The sequence below is a fragment of the Arachis duranensis genome, chromosome 7, assembly GCF_000817695.3.
Source record: "Arachis duranensis cultivar V14167 chromosome 7, aradu.V14167.gnm2.J7QH, whole genome shotgun sequence".
In the NCBI taxonomy this organism is placed as follows: domain Eukaryota; kingdom Viridiplantae; phylum Streptophyta; class Magnoliopsida; order Fabales; family Fabaceae; genus Arachis; species Arachis duranensis.
Genome location: NC_029778.3, coordinates 68,930,015 through 68,954,596, shown reverse-complemented (window position 1 = coordinate 68,954,596; position 24,582 = coordinate 68,930,015). Strand labels below are relative to the sequence as shown.

General features: G+C 32.6%; 3 protein-coding genes across 5 annotated transcripts; 1 reads left to right on the top strand and 2 right to left on the bottom strand.

The window, feature by feature from the left end:
- Positions 1–3,422: 3,422 nt before the first annotated feature.
- Positions 3,423–8,845, bottom strand: LOC107458627 (uncharacterized). Of its 2 annotated transcripts, none has more exons than XM_016076841.3 (8): positions 8,591–8,845; positions 6,319–7,117; positions 6,088–6,194; positions 5,944–5,984; positions 5,783–5,864; positions 4,593–4,680; positions 4,453–4,509; positions 3,423–4,262 (listed from the first exon to the last, which is right to left on the bottom strand). In XM_016076841.3, exons 2-8 carry the CDS (start codon positions 7,072–7,074, stop codon positions 3,615–3,617), a joined length of 1,779 nt encoding a protein of 592 aa, XP_015932327.1. In that variant the 5' UTR covers positions 7,075–7,117; positions 8,591–8,845; the 3' UTR covers positions 3,423–3,614. The 2 variants fall into 2 exon arrangements, with proteins under 2 accessions (XP_015932327.1, XP_052107806.1); XM_052251846.1 differs by lacking the exon at positions 8,591–8,845 and adding an exon at positions 7,377–7,818.
- Positions 8,846–8,990: 145 nt separating this feature from the next.
- Positions 8,991–15,202, top strand: LOC107458628 (proteasome subunit alpha type-2-A). The gene is made up of 12 exons (XM_016076843.3): positions 8,991–9,156; positions 9,336–9,395; positions 9,528–9,604; positions 10,336–10,400; positions 10,726–10,772; positions 11,373–11,448; positions 12,167–12,234; positions 12,708–12,777; positions 13,255–13,340; positions 14,252–14,314; positions 14,650–14,715; positions 15,042–15,202. Exons 2-12 carry the CDS (start codon positions 9,355–9,357, stop codon positions 15,088–15,090), a joined length of 708 nt encoding a protein of 235 aa, XP_015932329.1. The 5' UTR covers positions 8,991–9,156; positions 9,336–9,354; the 3' UTR covers positions 15,091–15,202.
- Positions 15,203–16,457: 1,255 nt separating this feature from the next.
- LOC107458643 (style cell-cycle inhibitor 1-B) lies at positions 16,458–23,054 on the bottom strand. Of its 2 annotated transcripts, none has more exons than XM_016076860.3 (4): positions 22,892–23,054; positions 22,516–22,647; positions 18,003–18,058; positions 16,458–17,157 (listed from the first exon to the last, which is right to left on the bottom strand). In XM_016076860.3, the coding sequence occupies exons 1-4, from the start codon at positions 22,947–22,949 to the stop codon at positions 16,930–16,932; spliced, it is 474 nt and encodes a 157-aa protein (XP_015932346.1). In that variant the 5' UTR covers positions 22,950–23,054; the 3' UTR covers positions 16,458–16,929. The 2 variants fall into 2 exon arrangements, with proteins under 2 accessions (XP_015932346.1, XP_015932347.1); XM_016076861.3 differs by having other exon boundaries at positions 22,516–22,644.
- Positions 23,055–24,582: the final 1,528 nt, after the last annotated feature.

Sequence of the window (24,582 nt, the reverse complement as noted above, 5' to 3'; positions counted from 1 at the left end):
AAGTTGTTAACTCTTTTCAATAACTCAATTCAATTGTGGATTTGATTTGATTGTTATTGCTTTAGCCCTTATGTTTATATATGTATTCTTGGAATTTGATTCATTTTGACTAAGTAGTTGCATTCATTTAGATAGATTGCATATTGGTAGTTTCCTTGGATTGAATAAATATAATACCCCTTGTCTCTTTTTTGAGTTTAACATGAGGACATGCTATTGTTTAAGTGTGGAGATGTGATAAATCCACATTTCATGGTATTTATTTGCTTTAATTGAGTGGATTTTATCACTGGATCCTGGAAGAACATGGCGTTGAAATTGGCGTTGGATTAGACAGTGGCAACTTCTCCCCAAATGCTTCCAACTCAAGTCCACAAGGCCCAATTCCAAAGCATCTTTTTAAGACTTGAGAAGCTAAAGAACTAGTATAAATGGAAGGGGCTTTGAACTGTAAAAGGGGACTCCCTAGCGGAGATTACACACCACTTTTCATACTTTACTTGTACTTAGTTTTTAGATTTTCCAACATTGTAATTTTGCATTCTAGTGTAACAGATCGATGATTCACTAAACCCCAATTCATTAGGGAAGGAGCTCTGTAAAGATTGAAATGAATTAATGTTCTTCTTCTCTTCTTGATTATATCCTTGTTATATTTGAGAAGAGTTTTCGTTTTTCAAAGATCCAATTGGATCTATTTGAATTCTATGTGAACCTTGGAAAAGAAATCATAGAAATTCAGTTTGAAATTCTTTTCTCACAATGAATTTGGCTTAATTTGGAGTTGATATTGTGACATGTAATCACTTTGAGATTGGGATCTTTTGAGTTGTGTGTTTTTGGATTAGAGATTATGCTTCATCTCTTTGCATAAGCATTAGATTAAGGAATTGTCATTTGATCATGAATTGAGAAATTGAGTAACCAAGGAATCGAAGCTCAATTACATATGATCCGCCTTAAATCTAAACATTGCATGCAAAAGAGAGAAAAGAAGTTCATTGATTCAGGAAGATCCAAGCATCTCCGATCTCTAATGAATCTCACCCATTAACATTTTCTTATTTCATTTATTTTCTTTCCTAATTGCAATTCCCTTTTACAATTCCTTTACATTTTAGCAATTTAATTTCTTTGTCATTTACCTTCCAGCAATTTATTCGTATGCACTTTAAATTCTTAGTCATTTACTTTCTTCTCTGTATGTTTCTAGTCATTTAAATTCTTGTCATTATAATTCACCCAAATTCCATTATCTTGCTTGTTCAACTAGCATAACCAATAGATTAAAGTTTTCTAATCAATCAATTCTCGTAGGATCGACTTCACTCTAAGTGAGTTATTACTTAAATACAACCCGATATACTTGCCGGTGGAATATTGTTCTCACAATTTTTCATATCAGTATGCACACACCATTGTGTTCTCCTTTATTTCTTCACGAAATCTCCCACTTTGCATGCTTTCCTTCCACTTCTCCAGAACCATCATTGCCTATTGATCTTGAATCACTCAATAAAATATATCACGGTATCGAATGGAATAAAAGTGGAATGAAATTGATTATTTAGAGCACAAAAAGCATATTTTTAACAATTAAGTGTAATTTAAAGAGAATTCACAAAAGTATGCTATTCAAGTGAATAAAGACAAGTTTATGTGATGAAATCTACTCAATTAAAAAAAAATTATCATAAAATATAGACTCATTATAGTACTATTTTGCTACAGTTATGATGTTAATTTTTTAAACATTACCTTCATTTCCACAATGTTTCAAGGATACATCTTTGTTTTGCAGGTTCTGTTCTTTGTTTTATTTTTACCCACCTTGATGACAATAAAGGGAGAAAATGTATATATGAGGCTTCATAAGGCTTACTGAGATTATTGGTTATTAGTTTTGATTAGTCTTGTGATTGTGAACTGAACGTTTGACTTTAAGTCTTTTGAACTTCATAGATACTTATGTGCTTATGATTATGTTGAGTTTATACTTGTGCTACTGAATTGTTGCTTACCATATTGCCATACAAGACTATTTTAAAATAATTTGTAATATTTGCTTGTATGGATTATTATGCTTTTGTGCAACCATAAAATTCTAGATAAGCATGTATATACATTAGAATATTTTGTTGCCATTATTGATTGTGTCTTCAGGTTAAGCGATAAGTATACATTAAGGGGGAGCAACATTTATGGAAGAAAGGGGGAGCAACCCTTATGAAAGAGAGGGGGAGTACATCAAATTAATCTGGTATCATCAAAGGGAAGTCTCTAAACTTGTTCTATTTCAATTTCTTTGATTAATACCCCATATATTATGTTTGTCATTAAAAAAGAAATTGTTAATTTTGAGAAATAATATATTAATTTTTGGTGATGACAAACATTGATAGTTAGCTGGGTTGAAAGCTCAAGGTTGTTTAAAATGTATTTTATTTTGTAGGCCCATAATAAAGAAGAGGAGTGATCAATTTGTTAAGCATATTGGGATGAACTTTGGACATTAAGCAAATCAATAAGTTGCTACTCTCTTGGCCTAACAAGGACATTCAAAAAAGGTCCATTGCTGGTGGTTCTTGGGCAAAAGAATTTAATGCTGTACTATGCTGAATGTTGCTGAATACTAACCAAGACTTAGGAACTTCACAAGTAAAATAAGCAAGTTCATAATTAGTTCAAGTTAAAATGAAATAGGCCCAAATGTCATTGTGAAACCTAAATAATGAAACCAAGTATCTGAGCCATAGATACTTGGACTAAGCCTTGTCCAACCCATTGCCATTCTTAAAAGGAAGAACATCTTACTGTTGGTGGTGCTATGTTGTTTTGGATAAGACACAAAGAAAAAAAAAAATCACTTTTCTCTTGAGCACCAAAGAAAAAGAAAGACTGTATCCATCTTGATCAAATAGTATTTATGTTTCGAAAAACATCAGACTAATTTCATTTTCTTTTTCTTATGATAGTTATTAACGTATTTATTAATTACAGTTTTAATTTTCATACAATTAATATATCAAATATATATAAGAATTTCTAACTTAAACAGTTAACTGTTTATAAAAATTTAGTCAATTTTAAAAATATAAGAAGAAATTTATCATTTTTGTTTTTGCCGATTAGAAAATCTAAAATATCTTACATCAAAATCTTCTTTTATTCTATACATAATTGCTCTAGTTATGTAATTATTTATTGAATTATAAAGTTGCTATCAAAAGATCATAATACAAGACATTTATCTTACAAAAAATATTAAATATTTGACTTAAGTTCTTTAATAATGAAAATAAATAATGCCTTAAGTTCTCTAATAATAAAAAATAAATAAATGGAAATTAAATAATTCGTTAATATTTTGAATATAAATACTAGTTACTTGACTTCTATAAATCAGATCTCCAAATCAGAAATTCCGAACGAATCCAGTAGGTAAGTAGAAGCCCCGCTCTGCTACAAAATTCTATAATAATAGATGTATATTATAATATGAAGGTAAAAATAAAAGAGATAAAATAAGAAAAAAAAATCAAAATAACTTATCCACATCCACATATATATATATAAAGCGCTCTTCAAGAAAACGAGGGGCTAACTATTGGATTTCAATCTATGATTTCTCCCTCTTCTTCGTCACATTTCTCAATGCCTATTCCATTATCACGTTGCCTTTGAACCAAGGAAGACGGTTCTTTTTGCAGATTTTCATAATCATCATCATCACTCTTTTCCTCTTCACTGAAATGGACATCATTAATGTCGTCATTTACAATTTTTTTAACCGTTTTCTTGTTATCATGGTCAAGAACATCTTTTCCAGCGTGCAAATGTTTCTCTCCCGCATTGCCTTCAGACCCGGTTTCTTTAACAACCACTGATGGATATATCAGTGGCTTATCTGGATAGTATTTAAAGAAGGAATTTGTTACCATGAACCTGAAAGCCTGAATCAGGTGACTCCTATCCTTCTTTATATCAGCACTCAGGAGTTTCTGCAATAAAGTTGGCTTCTTCTTGGTTATAGAAGGTCGTTGTTCTAAGGAATCTTTGTCTGTAAACTTCTGTTTCTTGGAGAACCGACCTTTTCTGTCGGGTTTCCTGTCGAACTTGTTCTGGAATTTCCTCTTTTTGTTGGTAAGTGTGTCTTTTCCTTCAATCTGAGAACCTTGATTTTGACGATCTTTCAGATAGTAGGATGGGATTTCAGCAACTTCAACTCCCAACTCAGCTTGCTTAGCTAAAACCTGCTTGAGCTGCAAAGGCCAAATATGCACAATTCTCAGAATCAGATGAAAGATATGGTTCCAAACCAATCAACTGGTTTACACTTGTATTTATGATGGGAAAAAAAAGTTTGGATTTCAATTGAAGAATAATGTTAATTTTAGCAATATAAATTATTATATTGGATGGTATTGTATGCTAAATAAATGTCAAGTATACCTCTCTTTGTAAGACAACCCTATCCACCTTGGGGCTACTCGTATGATCACTCTGTTTCTGCATGTAATAATTCAGTTATTTTACTTGTGACAGATAATTTGATGAATCCAGGGCAGTAAATAGAACCGTTTGTTTCAAACCTTCTGGATGTTGTTGAAAGGATGATTCTTCCTCCGAGCTTCCCGCCATTGTTGGATTTCTTGGTCAGTGTAAGTTACAAAGAATGATCTAACCATTTAGGAGATAAAGTAATTAACAGTAACCACATACAAAATTAAGGGTTATAAAATTGTCGCAGTACATAAGAACCTGTTATGAAATTAGAGTTTACCAATAATTACCAAAAACAAACAGCTTAAATCGTATGGAGAAAACAAGCTTAATTTCTGAAACAATGCAAAAGTGAGAAATGCTTCATGTGGATAGTTAGAACCCATTTACTTGAACAAAACAAATATCTTAAAAATTCTGTGACAGCCTTGCAAAAGGACGGGACCTTTTAGTTATATACAGATATTATTTGGCGATTCCATATTTCCATTTGATCTCATTGTTCAGATGGACTCGAATGATTAGACATACAAGATTTAGATGTTAGTCTATATATCTTGCTAATTTAGATTTTTAGATTTAGAGGATATAGGCACAAACTTATATTTTATTATTACTATTATTATTATTTTGGATAAACAAAGAATATAATTTAGTTGGAGAGAAAAACTAATTTTAGGGTCCAACTAAGGAATCAAACAATTTTAGGCCAACAATCAGTCAACAAAAGATTCAAACACAATTTTTTTTAGCCACTAAGAGAAGGAGAGGGGGAAAGAGAAGCACGAAGTTGGCTAGATGTTAGTTGGTTGGTTCCAAAACTTCTTCCTGTTGGACCAACTTTTCCCTGTTGTAAAATATCCTTAAGAATATGTCTGGTTTTGCATGTCGTCCTCTTTTCTCAAATTAAACCATCGAACATCATCAATTACCAAGTCAATTAATAACAGTCTCTTTTATACCATAGAAACTATTGAGGTGCTCATCAAATGTTTGAGGCTGGTTACAAATTTTTTGTTTAGGTACTATATTCCCAAAATTCTAACCAATTTGTAAAAATGATGTAAAATCATGGTTCTACCTTTCCCACTTACATCATTGCTACTCAAATTGTCTAAAACCTTTCAAAGAACATATCTACTTGAAGGCCATTGAATGGTCTTGATGCAGATTCTTATGAACAAATCACAATTTTAAAGTAGTTGAATGTAAGGCAGTTGCAAACAAGAGATACACTTAAAACCAAATAAGAAAGGGCTGGAAAGCCAAGTAGAACTACCTTTTTGGTTCCTGCTGTTGTTCCTTATAATTCAAACTGAATTTTGGTTTCTGCTGATGTTCGATTCTTCCATTGTTTGGCCCTGCTTTTGCTACAAGCATTAGTCTCTAACTTCAGGGAGGGAAAAAGTTTACCTCTTGATAAGGTAGAAATGTTCAAACCTTTGTCCCTATGTTCTTTAGGAAACTTACACTTCTGGAATCTACACAAATTGGAAAACAATAGTGAACCACAGGAAAACCATCTAAACCATCATTTGTAAACCCAGTGTACCAAGGATTACAAGAGAGAAGAAAATAGCATACCTTCCTTCAAACCCCCCTCGAGTTTGTTTATTTTTGAAGTTTTTGCTTTGTGATCCTTTCCAGCTAGAATTTCGATCGTTACTTTTGGTATTGCTATTCACATTTGTCTGCACCAATTACGGGATTCAAATTTAAATTACAATAGCCAACTACCTCAACAATAGTAAAGTAGTACAATAACAAACTCAGCTTAGCTAAGAGAAGGCAGAAGCATAATAGATTTAATAGTACTTGTGCATGTGATGCAGAACTATTCCCCTGCAACTGCATAGATGAAAAAGATGATGAGACAAAGGCATTTGTGTTCCCATTTGGTAGAACCAGGCTTTTCTCATTCTGGTCAAACTGTGGCCTGGCCTGATTTCCTTGCACTAGACCCGTATGCAGTGTTGCAGAAAACATTGGATTTTGAGAAACCATGGCCTGAGGCACTTGACCTGGAAAGCCAAACATGGGGCCAGAACCAGGATGCATACCATGCAGACCAACTTGAGAAGGATTCGGCACTTGCATAGGTAACTGCTGATTCATATTTTGCACAGGAAATTGAGAAGAAAATTGACCATTAGGTATATTCATATTCATATTAGGCTGCTGAAGCATGCTCAGAATACTTTGTGCTAGAATATGCCCCTGGAGTTGAGACAAATTGATTTGAGCTGCATTGTGCATGACTTGTCCTTGAGCCTGAAACATTGGATTGTAACCAGCATTGCTCACACCATTTTGGGGACCAAATCCTGCATGGGATGGACCCTGCAGAGGCACACTCATACCCATATTAGACATATGCAACTGGTTATTTTGCAATGGAAGGAGATGATTAGCAGCATTCATGAATTGGTGTGTGTTCATCGATGGTTGCATGTTTGACACATAGGGTGGCATCAAGTTTTGGTTTAGTTGGTTGGCTGCACCCATTTGAGGCTGGTTCTGCATCCCCATGCCATTGTTTTGCAATGGAATTTGATGGTTAGGAGCACTCATGAAACCAGATTGAGAGTGGAAAACGTCTTATTACAACTTGAATCTGGATAACACACGATCAAAGGTCATTGACAAAACAAGAAGGAATGAATAATAGAGTTAGCTGTTACACAATGAAAAGCTACAAATGATGAGAAATCGAGAACCATAATCTATTCTCAATATTTATAGAACTATCTATCAGTTTTACTCCCTTGTATTTCAATTTGCGTAAATGCTCAATTTATTCCCAAAAATTTTTTTGTTTGAATCAAGTTTGTCCCTAAACAAACTTGCACCAAATTGGAACCCAAAATTTTCACCGTGAATCACGTTAATCCTGATAGCTCTTCCATCTCACTGCCATTAACAGTGTGCCATCATGGGTGGTTAAGAGCTCACTTGGCACTCCAAATTAACCTCCTTAAATTGGTCCCAACCTAATTCATGAAATAAAATCCAAACTCCCAAATTAACCTCATCCATGACCTCTTCTTTCCCACTCCTCTCCAAGGTTAAATGAAAGCATCACTACTGCAACTAACATAAACAAACACTGTTAAATAACTTCATTGATTAAGAAAACATTCTATTCCACCAAATAATAGTTTTTTTTTTCTTTTTTTTCCCGTAGCATAAAACAGCTCTTGTTAACATCATTCTAACTCATCAAATTGACCAATTGAGTACCAACTTCCTTGCATAAAACTCCGCATTAAAATTAGGCCTTCGTACTATAATCTTGCTAACTCATCAAGATTTAGACACCGACAAATTATACGTTATACCATTCACAAATTATGTACTTTAACATTCACACCAGAAGAATAAAAATGAACTAGTAGCAGACCCATACTGATACAAGGGTTCAATTCAGAATATTAAACAAATCCAGTGTCAATCAAGAAACACTAGACTACAATTGAACCAATATATGTATAATATTCCACGACAGCAATTGAGTAGTAATTCTTCAATGCAATAAGAAAGCAAAAGAGTTATTGAAATATTAAACTGTAAGTGATTAAAAGGTCCCAATTTCTAAGAAGCAAATTAACAAACAGATACATAGTGCTATATCGCTATATATTCACGCTGCCATTGATCCTTCCTATGTCATCATTCCTACAAGGTAGCATTACTCACGTTACTACCGGGAAAACAGTGTTTGATAAAAGTTTACATACACTAACAAGTATAACTAAGTTTTAACAGACGATAAGAAATCCAACTAAACTCGAACTAATAAAATAACTCCAAGTTTATAGTATCACAAAGCGAAACATCAGCCGAACCAATATCAGTAGCAGAGCATTGTGATGCACGAAAACAACGATGGGCATGGCGGAGAGGCTACTGACGACGCGGAGGACAGAGGAGGAAGCAGAACGGAGCAGGGAGAGCGTGACGTGGTGGTGTTGAGGTTTAACACTAGGTTAAGGGCATTTTCGGAATTCTAATTTTATAGTCTGTTCAACTAAATGCCTACATCAACTAATTAACCAAACTGATTACATAAAAAAGAAAAAGAACTCACCAGCGGCCACAGAGAAGCACGAGCAGAGGCACAGAGGTGGACTAGGAAGTTAACACGAGCGGAAACAGGAGCGGCGAGCAGAGGAGATCAGCTGCGAGCACACGGAACAAGGGCGGACTACCGACAGGGCGGCGAACAAGTTGTCTAGGCAGTCTGCAATGAGGGAGTGGACTAGTGGAGGGCTAGCCGGCTGGGGCTGGTGCCTGGTATTATGAGGAGTGAGAGTGACCACTGATGAGGGTAGCACGGGTTGGTGTTCTTTTGTTTTTTCTTTTTTGTTTTGGGTTGTAACATGGGTTAGCGTTTTATTATGAAAAATATTGACAACCTGTTCGCTTCTCGTATTTGTTGAGGAAAAAAACCCTGTGTTACATGGGCTTAGCTCTTGGGCCGCAGCCCCCAGAAGCATAGGGTGGCTTGGGGGACACTTCAGTCTCACTGGGAAGGGTTTTCTCTTTTACCACGAAAACCTCACAAAGGAACTCACAATTCAATTTCTCATCCCTCTTTCGCGATCTCATTCATATTCTCATACGCCTTTCTCTCAGAATCATCGCTTCCAAGAGGCAATACCACTTCTAATTCTCTATTTCTCATTTATTTTATTCTGTTCTTTGTTTATACACTCTCATTTTTCCATTAACTTCTGTACACTTTTTTTTTCCCCACACCCAACTATTCGTTGATCTAAGGCTTAGGATTTTGTAACTCTTGTAAGGAAAATTGTGCGTTTGTATATACGCAGGTTCTTGTAGGTTTTACCTATGGGGGATAGTCAGTACTCATTCTCTCTCACCACATTTAGGTATGTTCATTGCTGACTTTTTCTTCCTTTATTTTTTTATTTATTTATTGGGTCTATAGTTACAGTGGGAGTGATTTTATGTCTCAACGTTTGAGCTTATTGTGCTTGAGATTTCGTGTTAAATAAAAACAGCCCTTCTGGGAAGCTGGTTCAGATTGAACATGCTCTCACGGCGGTTGGTTCTGGACAGACATCTTTGGGAATTAAAGGTAATTTCGCTATATATGGCATTGGATCTGTTTCAAGCTCTTTTAGATGCTCAATGCTGGTTCTGTTTATAATTTAATTATTGCAAATAAAATAGTAATAATTTGGTGGATGACTACTGGGATAGTGGGAGCTGAGTGTATTTGACTTGTCCTGTTAGGTGTAAGGTAGGATGCTAAAAAATCTGCAGTTTCAAATTACCGAAATTTGATGCAACAATATTAAAACAATACAACTTGAAAGACGGTATATAGTGGCTTAGGAAAGAAATCAGTGACTCAATTGTATGGAGTTCTTACTCATTTTGGTGTTAGGGTTATTATAAGAGCCACGCTTAAAAAGAAGAGTACTCTTAAGAGTATGCTTTCTAGTTATATGATGGTGATGTATTAGATGAGCAGAAGGCAGATGTTTATATAGTGTTTTTATTATATGATGATCATCTGTTGTAAAAACGTTTCCTGTTCTTTATGAGATCATGTAAGTGGTTTTGGCAAAAGTGTTCTTTTTGAAATGTAGAAATTTGTGGAATGAGTACGCTAGAACTAACATTTAATCTTGTCTATTTTATTTTTGAATTTCTTGGATGTGTCATATTGCAATCCATTATTTCAATCTGTATTTATCTCTAATTCATTGGGCCATTTTGTCTTGAAGGTGATTCCGATCATATAATATAACTGCTCTGTGATGTGGTTTTTGTAATTTGTAACTTTATGTTTCACTCTTGCAGCTGCAAATGGCGTAGTCATCGCAACAGAGAAGAAACTGCCATCTATATTGGTTGATGAAGCATCGGTAAGCTTGTTATTTGTTAGAATTCCCACTTGGTAGCCAGTGCTTGTAAGTATGACGTTAACATATTTTTAGTTTTACTATTCTCTAACTTCAAATATTATTTGCTAAGTGAATAATTTAAGTATATTTTGAATTTCAAGGAAACATGCAAGAGTGTGACTGTTGCTAAAGCAATTGTCTATTTTAGTCAATTAATTCCCAAGGATGAAGTTTATCTTTCTTGCATTTCTGTTTAGTCAATTTACTAATTAGTGTGAAGTTAATTTGTTTATGTTGCATCCTTATTTGAAACTTGATCTTAGTTCTTTGTTTTATTTCATTGCAGGTTCAGAAGATTCAGTTATTAACACCAAATATAGGGGTTGTATATAGGTTTGTTCTTTCTATGTAGTCAAATATTTCTACATTAAATCATTTTTATGATATCATTAATTATGATTATCTGATGTCTTGTCAACCATTAGAGGCCACTTAAGTCTAAAATGACCTTGAAATATAAATGATAAAGATTGAGGGCAAGGTTATGCTTTAGGGAATAGATGCAATTATTGTAGGGGAAAATCTCTTCTCTTCCATAGAATAGAATAATCATTGGCAAACTTAGAGCACATAGTATGCATAGAATAGAAACAAGACATAGCATGCTTAATGGTTAAAACTTATTGCAAACTCGATAAACTACTACGTATATCTGAATCAATTATTCTGTTTTGTTCATTGGCAAACTGCTGCCTATATTATTCATGTGTAATAAAAAGCATGCAGTAATCAAGCATGTGGTAAATTGATTATGGATTTCTGCTACAGGAATTAAGTGAATTACGATAAAGAGATTTACTGGCTCTTAGCCTGACTTTTTCTTCTTCTTTTCTTTTTTATTGCGTTTGAGTTTTTTGTAAATGGAAGTGGTCATTTATCCTTAACTAGTCTGTTAGTATCTCATCTGATCTAAGTTTTATTCTTGTTGTTCAGTGGCATGGGTCCTGATTTTCGAGTCTTGGTTAGGAAAAGCAGGAAACAGGCAGAGCAATATCACCGATTATATAAAGTATAGTATATCTACCTTTCCCTTTCTAATATCATTTGTTTCTCGAATCTTGCTTGAGTTCTATATGCTTGATAAATCAGATTCAGATATAATATTGCCAGTTTCATTTTGGAGTTATGGGTTTTAAAAGAATTTTACCTTTTGAATATCTCATACTTTCCCGTGTAAAGCATGTGCATTATATTGTACTGTAATTCATTCTAGATTGATTATTTTCTGTATTTTCTGTCAGTACAATATGCCAATGGATTAATTTAAATTACATACCTCTGTCTGCTCAGTATCTTTCAGCATATTGTACTGAAAGGCAATATAAAGTGTATTATGATGAAAAGCTGCGCTGAATTGAAAAATAAATGATAAAGTCTATATATGATTGTAATACTTTTCATTTATTATAACATGAATCATCTAGAGTTACAATTTATATATAATTATGATTATGATATGATCTGTAACTGTTTTTTCTGTGAATGTTGGTTGTTACACATAGATTAGAATTAGATGTTCCTCACTGTTTGTCCCCCTTTCTGGAAAGTTTTGTTTACTTCATTATATGTTATTAAGTATATTAAAATTAGAATTATGCACTTAATTTTTGCCGTAGTTTTTGTCTGTCTTGTATGTTTTTGGTATTCTACTTAGTTTTTGTCTGTCTTGTATGTTTTTGGTATTCTATTATGGATCTTCTGTATACTAAATATAATGGAAATTGCAGGAACCAATCCCTGTCACACAGCTTGTAAGGGAAGTTGCTGCTGTTATGCAGGAATTCACTCAGTCAGGGTAATAAATTTCTCTGTAAGCTCTCAGATATGTTTTAGCTGCTACCATTCTACTCATACGATTGGAAGTTTATTTTCTGCATATAGTCATCCCTGCCCACCCTACTCAAGAGAGATATGATGTTTTCATGATAAGTTTCTATAACCCTCTTTAACTTTGATGTGTTAGGAGGTCGATCCCTCTAATGTTAATTAGTTCTCGAATCTCAAAGCTGCTTCTAACTGTTTTTTCTCCCCTTTAATTTATCTACTTTACGATGCCCTTACTAGACATTTCTAACTACTGTAAGCATGTAATTTATCAACTTGAGAGGGGCAAAGGCAAAATCTTAAATTTCTTTATTCATTTGAAGACTTCTTACATAAGTTCTATACTTCCAAAATAGAGGGATGAGATTTCCAAAAGAAGGGACACGAGATGCATCACTGCTGTTTTATTGCTTTCACCCTTTATGTTCCAAAACACTATAATAGTGGTGTTAGGCCATTTGGAGTGTCCCTACTAGTTGCTGGATTTGATGATAACGGACCACAATTGTATCAGGTATGCTTATCTGCCTTTTGAGTTTCACTTTTTTATTGTTGCTTTGTAAACCCTGGTAGATGAATATCACCTACTATCTTGATCACATTGTGTTGTCTCACAGTTCGATATGAAACAACAATGACGTATGCAGTTTCTGAAGATAATAATGTAATCCATGTGGTCCTTTACTTTAGTTATCTATTAAAAATAGAAAAGAAAAGAGCATATAATTCGATACAGTGTAACATTATCTTGCTTTTGCATGAACTGATTTTGTTTTTGATTTATAGGAAGAAGTTATTGATATTTATGCAGTTTAAATTTTAGTGGGTTATCTTAAACAATCAATTGTCTGTCTATGCTTTTGCATATTTGTGTGCACGATAGGTTTGTGTTGGGATCTTTGTTCTTGTACTTGGAATTTTGAAAATTCACTAGTTTGGATTTAGGAGAGCTGAAATTTGGGCTTTGGTGCAATTTGCTTTTGTACTGTAGGTGGATCCATCTGGTTCTTACTTTTCTTGGAAAGCTTCTGCTATGGGAAAAAATGTTTCTAATGCGAAGACTTTTCTTGAGAAGAGGTATGGTTTAACATTAACGAAAGTTATAAATGCAAAATATGTGGTGTTCAATGTGTTATTTTTGTATATATATCTCCTGTGCTCATTATGTGTGGCCACTCTCCTTCCTGTAGATAACGAGAGTGAGTGTATTATCTCAGTTTATGTCATGCTTGATGTGCAAAGGATTATCTTATATCTTTGAAACTTCGCATTTTGATTTACAACATTCCATATACTATACCTTGATGAAAGCACCTGGTTTATGTTATACTTTAATGAATGTAGGAAATATCTTTAATTATTTTAAGCACAAAAGTCATGATGTCTGCATTAATATCTGTAATTTGGGCTTGCATATCTCTAAAACCTTGAGTGCTTGACAGGATGAAATACATTTTTCTTTTGCAGTTAATTTGTTAATTAAATCTATTATCTCCAAGTTTATTTCTTGTTATTTCCTCATTAAGAGGAATAGCTCCTACACGTATCCATAGCATCAGAAAGTATAACGGGATGTGCAGGTGTTGAATTTGTTAAAGCTGACACTGGCAAGGATCTTTATGTATTAAAATTCAAAATGACATAATAACTTATAGCTGTTAAGATTCTCTACTATCACCTAAGTGGAGCGTGCAGTTGCTTTAAATATGCAGACATCAATTAGTTGCTAATCAAAAGTTGACTTGGCAAACTTGAGGACTCAGAATAGATAAATTGATGCTTTCCCAATACATACTTTGAAATTTTACTTTAGAAGTATATGCTATGTCTGTCTATTCTATTGGATGACTAATCTATGTGAGTTTGCGGTAGCATTCTTCTCTGCCCCGAAAGATATGCGTTTGGTTTTGTTTCTTTGTTTGTTGTTCATATGAGTTATTCTTTTTTCCCACATCATTTCAGTGGTTAATTTCATTCTCCACTTGCAGGTATACAGATGACATGGAACTTGATGATGCAGTCCATACGGCAATATTGACACTGAAGGAAGGGTAAGGTCATGTCCTTTCAAGTTTATGCACTAGATAAAATCATTAACTATCTGTCTACTAGGAGGCCGAAATAAATTTTGTACTGTTTGATTGTTCACTTTTGTTTCAGAGTTATGGTTTTGGAGGAGGTAAATAAATTAATATCCATGATTTGATTTAGATGCTACAATATTAAGGCTAATCCTAATAGGCGTTTCACTTAAATAGTATTAAAAATTTAAGAATTGGTAGTCATCTTGTTTGCTTTTCATGTTTATTGTATTGTATCCTGGAACCTATTGTTTTAAAGACCTTTGTATAGTCTGAAACTGTTAATTTTCATGGGTATTTTACAGATTTGAGGGACAGATCTCGGGAAAGAACATTGAAATTGGCATAATTGGGTCCGACAAAAAGTTCAGGTGGAAATCTCTTTCTGCAAAACATCATAATTTGTGTGCCTAGCTTCTTATGTAGCTTGAATTTTTTATTGACTTTCTGGTTTGCTTTCCTCAAGCACTATATTACATGAACCTTGCTTGTGATTTTCGTTACTGAGAAAACTGAGCTGATTTTGTTGGATTGGACGATCTGAACTTTTAGGAGTTTTTAGGGGGAAAAGAAAAAGTAAAAAAAATTGTTCCTGTAGAACTTAGACGTGACAATTATGCACAAGCTACTTCAAATCATCCTTACATATTTGGCTAATTTAAATGGGTGACTTAATAGGTGGTTAATTTTGTTGCAGAGTATTGACCCCTGCCGAAATCGACGATTACTTGGGTGAAGTAGAATAATCTTGATGAAGCAAACCTTGATGTAAGACGGTGTTTCTTTGAAAGTTGTGCTTAGTTGAATATCAAGGTGGATAGAGCTGTGAAACCAAGACTTGCTATTTGCAATTGGCACTTCTAGCAATGAGCCAATGGACAATGACTATTAAATTTATATGCTTCTTTTTTATTGATGTTGAATCTCGCATTCGATGACTTTATTTGGAGATGGTTCTTACAGAACAACCTATGGACTATGGTTTGGGTTCCACTCTACCCTAAACCAATCCATAAATTTGGACCCAAAATGCAGTAATGATAAATTGATAATGTAAAAATGTGAAATCAGTACTTGATACATTAATGATAAGGCTGTTTATATTCTTTGGGTACGTTGCTCAAAGTTTGTAATGCTAGATGCTTGTGCATCAAATTGGCTCATAAAATACTTATTTAAAAATACTTACATAATTAATAAATGTGTAAAATATTCAACACAATCAGTGTATAAAAGTAGTCTCTTACGTTAAACCATTTTATTGCGTTTTATACTTATTGCATGAATGATCAATTAAAATTGATCATTTGATCAAATGAATGTGTAAAATTTTAACATCAGTGTATAAAAGTAAAAACTCCTTTAGAAAAGGTAATAAATAAACCTTGGATTAATAATACTTAAAATTGTATGAATAAACAATTGTTTTTAAATAAATAAACACATGTAATAATTTTTTATTATAATTAAATTAACGGTGTTAACAGAAGATAATTGATAGTATTATAAATATATAATTATTTTGAAACATTAATTTTTTATTGAAGTTTGGATAACTATTTTAAAAAAGTAATATTAATTTTACTCTCTTTGGTTTTGTAAGATTAAGGTTCCTGTGCATAGTAAGAGAGAAATAGAAAAAGTAAGAGTGGGTTCTAACTTCTAAGTTTTTTGCTAAGGAATTTGTGTTTTACAAGGTAGAAACCAAGAGTTAGTGAGAAAAAAAAAATGAAGAAATCACAAGATTGAGTGAGAGCGAAAAAATCAACGCAAGAGTGATGGAAATAGAGAGCGAGATTCTGAGTGTATCAGAGATTCTTAGTCAGAATTTGTGGTTTGAATCGAAAAATCAAAAGTAAGGGTGAGTGTAGCCATTTTGGTAGAAAAGAGGAAGAGTACAAGTGAAAGTGGAATAGAGCTAAGCCACACATATTGAGAGTGGGTGTATTTTTTGTTAGTATTGTAAATCACTAAATTATTAGTGCAATTTGATTAAACTTGATTATTAATTTAACTTGATCATGTAACATGATGTTAGGAACCTAGAATACAGATTGAACATATTACAAAAACATGAAATATTTCTAGCTGATAAGCTAATTTACTTACTCGGTTCAAAAATTTCCATTATCATAATGCCATTGGTAAAAGTACCAGCAAATTTTCCTTTACTTGGAAGAACAAACTTTTCTTAGTTTTTGCATGTAAATAACGTTGGGATTCTCCACAAATACTGATAATGTGCTACACATTATGAGGGGGAAAATACTCCGGGTTATGCCATAGATGAGACACCCTCGTATAAAACAAAATAAAATATTTTGCTATACTGAGAGGTAAATGCTACATATGCATAGATCTACCATCCCTTGGTCAGACATTAATTCACCAAAACACAGAAGAAAATAACATACCTACCCGCCATTAAACTAATTGAAGCCAAAATCCACCAAATTTTCTTGTTTCAACTAATTTTCTGCTCTTATCCTCTTTCCTTTGGAATGTCCTGAACAGCAGATTCAGGAAGAGATCTATCTATATTTACTGAGTTTCAAGGGAGTGGTTAGAAAGGTAATTCGTCAAATCTACTTCTTGATTTTCCAGTTATGTGCTGTCCGAGGGCCGCTTGCAATGCCTTCATAGTAATTCGTCTCAAGCTTCCCTTTGTTCCAAGCCTTAACAAAATCCGAGAACATCTCGCGTGCCGACTCGGACGAAAGGTCAGAGAAGAACACATTCTTTTCTTCTTTTAGCCAGGTAGCAAACTCATTGTTCTTGGCAAAATAATCATCACTGGACAACTCTTGGATTCCCTGCATTGAAATGACAAAGATGAACTACAAATACCGATACACTAATTGGTAAGTAATTTCAACTGCAGCTTCTAACTAACAAATGTAGTCACTAGATTGAGAAATGACAATCAGCAAGAAACTTTTCCAGGTTTCACATATATGAGTAGACAGATGAATGATCCATCTTAAAAGTTCTAAATTAGTTGGGAAATTGTTAAATATAAAACCTTTTATGTGCCTCTAACGGAACAATGTAAGCTTTTGGGAGAGATGATTCATGACATAGTATAAGAATCTCTATGACCAAAACTTTTAGAACTTGATTCTTGTTCTTATTTTTCAATTTTTTGTATCTTCCATGCTTCAAGCCCAAAAATAATTTAAAAACGTGAGGGTGTCTGTCGGATATACAACCATTCATGTGTCTTTGGGAGAGATGGACCATGAAATCATGATAGAAGCTATCCGTGGACTTTTCAAAATTACAGAATATAATACTCTCGCATGTCCAAAATTGCAGCATGAGCAATCATTTGTGCTATTTTCTTCAACATTTAGTATATTAAAATATTAAATAATTTGGTCAGAAAGACAGAGTGGGCGAACCAGGATTTGAGGAATTGAACTAAGTAAAAATTAATATATTCAAATGTAGAAGAAAAGCATGAGAACACGCTTGAAAAAACATGTAAAATGAAATGGAAAAGCAAATTGACAGAGATACTCAGCAGTCAGCATGACGAGAAGAGACAAGACTTGATACAATGTAATGAGTAAAAATAGGCCCAATAGCCCAATTAGGAATTTCTCATTACATACAAGGTTCTCAAATTGCACGCGGCATTATTAGGAATATAACTCACCTTCGGGATATCTCCTTTACTACGTTTGCTTTTGTATGTCTCTTTCGACTTCTTGTCTGAAATAACAATGGCATGCAGTTATGTTTTCTCCCAAGAAGAATAAAATAACCATGACCTTTATCTAGAGAAAATACACTTAAAAAGTTTATGCCCATAAAAATAGACCAACTTAGTACCTGAAAGATTCAGGTGCTCACCATAAAATTCCTAAAAGACGTTATCGATAAAACAGTTCCTTAATGATTTCAAAATGTGACAAAAGCAATAAATAATATAATTTTTAGAATTTAATTTTGAGGTACTGTCAGTATAAAGTAATTCTACACGTACATCCAATTACGTAACATCACATCAGTTAAAATAATTTCCTTTTACATTGACTGCGCGAATGATTATCCAAAAGAATGGATATGATTGCACGACTACGTAGAACACTTTACACTGTTAGTGCATCAAAATTAAACTCTATTTTTTATAAATTACAAAAAATTTCATATTTGGCAAACGATTTATTCATTTGATTCAAATTTTTGTAGTAATATTTAAATAAATATTTAAAAGGTACACAAAAATTCAAAGCAAAATTTCATATCTAGATTTTTCTTTTTTAAAAAAAAAAATTGATAATTCACAATAAAATTAAAAAAATTCACTTGACATAAAATTATTAATTATAAGAATAAAAAGATCTTATTTTTCTAATAATTCTTATAAAAAATTGAATCTAAATCTGATTTCTAAAGTTCTTTTTCCCGTGCTTTTAAGTCTTTCGGGGGCTTATTTGGCATTAGCATCTATTAGAGTTATTTTTAGGGTTAACTACCAAAAACGTCCCCGAATTATTCAAACGCGGACAAAAAAGCACCCGAATTTTACTATAGACAAAAATGCTCTTAAATAATTTAAAAACACAACAACAATACCCACTAGTAAATATATATTTTCAAAAAATATCTTAGAGATTGAATTTTGATGTGATTTTTTACAAGCATAATTAAAAAAATGATATATTATTATTCTTAAAATTTGGTGATTTTTTTTTGAGTATATATTTTTTTGTGATTTTTTAAAAGTATTATTAGTTGTTAACAAAAAAATTACAAAACAAATATATATTCAACGAAAAATTACCAAATTTTAAGGATAATAATATCTTATTTTTTTAATTATTCTTGTAAAAAATTGTATCAAAATTCAATCTCTAATGTATTTTTTGAGAAATACATATTTAATGTTAGATAATCTTGCAAAAAAACTAACATTAAAAATATGTATTTCTCAAAAAATACATTAGAAATTAAATTTTGATTTAATTTTTTGCAAGCATGATTATAAAAATGAGATATTATTATTCTCAAAATTGGGTGATTTTTTGTTATGTATATAGTGTTGTGATTTTTTAAAAGTATTATTGATTGTTAACAAAAAAAATATAAAAAAATATATACTTAACGAAAAATCACCAATTTTTATGTATAATAATATCTTATTTTTATAATCATGCTTGCAAAAAATTACATCAAAATTCAATCTCTAAGATATTTTTGAAAATATATATTTACTGTTGGGTATTGTTGTATTTTTAAATTATTTGAAGGTATTTTTGTCGATAGTAAAATTTGGGTGCATTTTTATCAGCGTTTGAATAATTCTGGGGCGTTTTTGGTGGTTAACCCGTTATTTTTATTAGCGACGTAAACTTCCCGATACCATTTTGGTAGATACCATTTTGGTAGTTTACTCGATAAAAATATTACATAAAGTAATTAGGGTTAACCACTCAAAACGCCCCAAAAGATTTTGTCGTTGACAAAAATGACTCATTTTTGTATCGCAAAAATATCCGTTAATAATTTAAAAACGTGCATGAAACATCCATCTGTCGAGAGAAACGTTCTCCGTTACCGTAAATGTTTGATGTGGCAAACGGAGAAGCATATGTGGCAAAATGGGAGGATGATGTGGCCTGCACACTCACTCACCCACCCTCTAACTCACTTACTCACCATCTGTAGCACCTCTACCAGCCGTGCTATCTTCTTCAAAATTATAAAAAAAAAAAAAACAGAGATCAAATTGAAGAATAGAACATGCATAGCTTCAAACTAGAACCCTAATATACCTAATATAAAACACTAATTTCCCAAATTTTAATTAAATCAAACCCCAATTTCAGAATGATTCATGATGGTGATCCCCAAATTTCTCAGATCCCAACATCACTCTCATCCTGAACTTCCAAAACCTTCACCAAAAGTCGTCAATTTCTCAGATCCCAAATCACCATTTTTGTTGCAAGTGCTTGCACAAAATACTAATTCGATTCTGGCGGCACTAGGAGGAGAAGATGGCGAAGATGCGGTGCCGGGAGGAGAAGAGGAGAACGGTGTTGAAAGAAGAAGACGAAGACACCACGTTTGGAGGAGGAAGAGACTTAGCGCTGAGGAAGTTGTGGCTGTAGAAATAGAGGACTCAGTACAGCTACCTCCTGAAGCCAGAAAACCTCCCAAAGCAGAAGCAGAAGAAGAAGGCTTGCGGCAGCAAAGGGAGGAGCAGCCGTTGATTCTCAGAAGAGAGAGAAGAATGATAGAGAAGAGAGAGACATCGGTATGGAGAGAAGAGGAAGGAGAAATGCGCGAAGATGAAAGAAGATGGAGGGGAGAGAAAGAGAGAGACCATAGTGGAAGATGGAGGAAAAGGAACCACCCTATCTGCCATTGTTGGGAACCACCCTTCACAGAGATGACTTCTGATTTTGAAATATTGGGAGATTAGGGTTAAGAAATTTGGAAATTTGAGAATAGGTTGCCAGCTAGGTAACTCCGTTTGCCACATATGCTTTCCTGTTTGCCACATCAGACATTCACATTAACAGAAAACGTCACTCTTGATGGAAGGAGTTTCGTGCACGTTTTTTAATTATTATTTTTGTCAATACGAAAAATGGGGGTCATTTTTGTCAGCAACAAAACATTTCGGGGTTGCTTTTGGTGGTTAACCCAAAGTAATTAACAACTGGCAGAACCATAGTGCAGAAAGAGAACATGAACATGAACATAACATAAAAATATTTTAATTTATCCATATTAAAAAAAGTATCTATGCTTAAATTCACCTGTACCACAAATTCGAGAATTAAACAATAAGGGAAATCTTTCTAAGGAGAATTTCTCCTTTGCTTGCTATTCAGCACAGATAGATTATATTAATTACTTAAAACAACAAAGAGAAAAGCATTTCACCACAAGAAAAGATGGACAAGTGCTAAAATGAATCATCAGTGCGCCAGCAGTGACACTGACAATAATTTTCTGGTGACTATAAGTCAATAACTTTCGATGGTACTGTTTCCATCAAGAGACAAACATTCAATGGTTGTCCAATAACTGGATTTGACAACTCAAGCTCAAACATTTATAAGATTGATGTCAAACAAACCGAACATAATATGGACAAAAAGACTGGAGAGAAGTTAGAAAAATGTGATAATATAGAACAAGAAAGTGGAGGCAAGGATAAGAGACAAAACAGAGATCAGCAAACAACAACTTCAATTGTAAATTATAGAGTGAAACAAGTATAACCGAAAATCAAATTTGATTTCTATGCAACCCTAATTACTAAACATCTTGATTAACTAAAATGAGAAATCCCAAATTGTTGAACAATTTTTTTATACTAAAAAAATATAGCATTCCATAATCCCAATAACCGTTACTGCTTACCAAAATTGCAAAATCATGTTTATGAGACATGAGAACATAATCAAATAGATATCATGATTATTTCCGAAAAGAAAGATATGAATAAGTAGCAAATACAATCAACTGTGAGATGGTGCAGGCCAACTACATTTGGTGCAAAAATGTACTCTACTATCGGAAATCATTTTATAATAACGTTGTTGTGTGAATGTGATTAGACATAATCCTCTCACCTTTCAGTCTCTAATCATGTACAACTAAATTAATTCCCCTTGTTTTACACTGTATATACTGGAAATGATTGTATTTTGTTTGCAAATGACTTCTTATATTAACATATTCACACCCTACATATTGAATAAAAAGAATGAAGAACGATGCTTAAAGTCGATATGACAAAGCTGTCTAACAAAGTCTTATCCCACTAGTCGGGACCAGCTACAAGTAAGGAACTTCCGCAGAATGTCTAGGCTGCAACTACCTAAGAAACGAGTACGTTCTTTGAAGTCCTCAACTCCCCCATTGCAAAATGCAAACCATATAATAACTTATCGTGTTTCGGCAAATCATGATTTAATATGAAATTGTTAAACGTGTAGACCTATGTAGTCCAAACCAGACAATCAAAACCTAAGTATATGCAAAGTTCACAGAATCAACCAATGATTTCAAGTCCTGCCAGCACATTTTAATTGTTCATAGACATATTGCACAATTAATAATCTTTATACGATTATGAGCTAAGAATCAAGCACAGCTCAATTTTCTTTCATTCTAGGTTAGAAAAGGAGGCTTAGTGGCTAAATTACCCTTATCAGATTTTTCCTTGGAATGCTTGTGAGATTTCTTGTCTTTCCTTTTCTCTTTCTTTTCCAACTTCCTCTTCTTCTTTTTCTCCTCATCTTCTACTGTTCTCTGCCTCTTGCTTTTCCTCTCATCTGCTGATTTAACACCAAAATTTAACCCCAAGAACTTGAAATAAATAAATACACAGACAAAGTGAAGCACACAATGCATGTTTTTGTTGCTTAGTGCACAGCCCTTGAATCAAGCCCTTAATAATTCCACCTCATGAGTGAGATTTGGTACTAAAATCCATAATTTCTCTAACCCTAACCTTCTACGTTTTAAATAAAGAAAGAAAATCTAACAAAGGAAAAGTAAAAAAGAATGGAAAATTAAAACCTTCGGAGTCCGAGGGTGAGGAATAACTGTGTCGTTTGCATTTTCTATCGCTTCCCATGATTTTGATGATTGATAATTGTTTTACAGCGGCTACAGAGAAGTATGGAAAGCTCTGTGAGTTTGTGTTTCTGCTGACCTATTTCCCATGAAACAAGACTGACCGATTTCGCCATTTTGGTACAAATAGTAGAATTCTATTTTATTAAAGGCGGAGTTTATTATTTCTTGTAATTTATGAGTTACTTTATTGTTTAATTTCTAATTTGTAAAATTAAGGGTCAATTTTAACTTTAATATTTTCATTACCGGGATATATATAAAATAAAATATATTTTTTATATTAAAATTTAAAAGACACAATCTTATATTTTACGAGATTGCAAATTTACTTTTAACATATATATTTTTTGAAATTCTTCAAATAAATAATTTTTAGTATTTTTTGCTATTATTTAATTAATTATACATTAAATTATTTTTAACAACTAAATTTTACTAATTAATATGTGAAAATTTTAAAAAATATTAGTACAAATTATATTAATTTATTTGTATAAATTCTGATAAATATAAGTATAAAATATATATTTTTTGAGTACAAAATTTCGATAAATATAAATATAAATTATGTTGGTTAAGTATTGATAAAAAATAATAATATTTGTTGATCATATAGTGTTGTTCATTTTTTTTTTACATTCTTTAAAAATATTTGCATTTAAACATAAAAATAATTTATTACTTAATATATCTATATCTTATTTCAATTTAGGATTTTATATTCAATTCTTATGTTCTTAATATTCTCTAAAATATTCATAATTTACCATTTCTTGGTTAAAAAAATCTCTACAAAGATTTTTAAAACCTTTTTGTAAAAATAAAATTCCTCTTTAACCATGATCAATAATGAATAATATTTGTCAAAGTTTATGTAAATATAAACATGAAGGGTGATGAAAATGTGACTCATTTAAATATGTGCATCCTACACTTTACACTTATGTATATGCGTCATGTAAATTTTTTGGTTAAGATGAAAAATCTCATATTGATTCATAAAGTGATTGAGAGTGTCAAGTATATATTTCTTTCTAATAGTCTTTAGACATCGATGATTCTAATATCAAGTTTTCTACCTTGAAAGTTATGATCATGTTTAGGTTATATTCGATTGTCAAAGAAAAATTCCAACTCAACAAGTGATGGAACTCTAATTGAAATCGGAGATATAAGAAAATGCATTTGACCTTCGAGTTCTAATGCAGCAATTTTGGAAGGTATGCCACCACAAGTATCACCACCTGTACAGTACCTTACTCTAATAAATTGCATGGAGGAGGGACTCAGTTAAAAGAGGAGTGTGTAGTTAACACCAATATACCTAACGACAGCGACCATGAGGCAGAATTCATTATATATGTATTAATATATAACCAGTGAAGTACCCGTGCGACGGGTATGATAAGTATAATGAATAAGAAAAAAAAATAATATTAAGATATCGTTAGATTAGGTATTTAATATGGACCTTTAATATTAAATTAAATCATAAAAATAAGAATATATAATTTTACTTTTTAGAAAAATGCAAGAGTTTATAAGAAAAAAATAAAATTTTCGTTTAATTATAATAAACACATTATATATAATTGTATAATAAAGTTGTGAACAAAACAATTTAATATTAA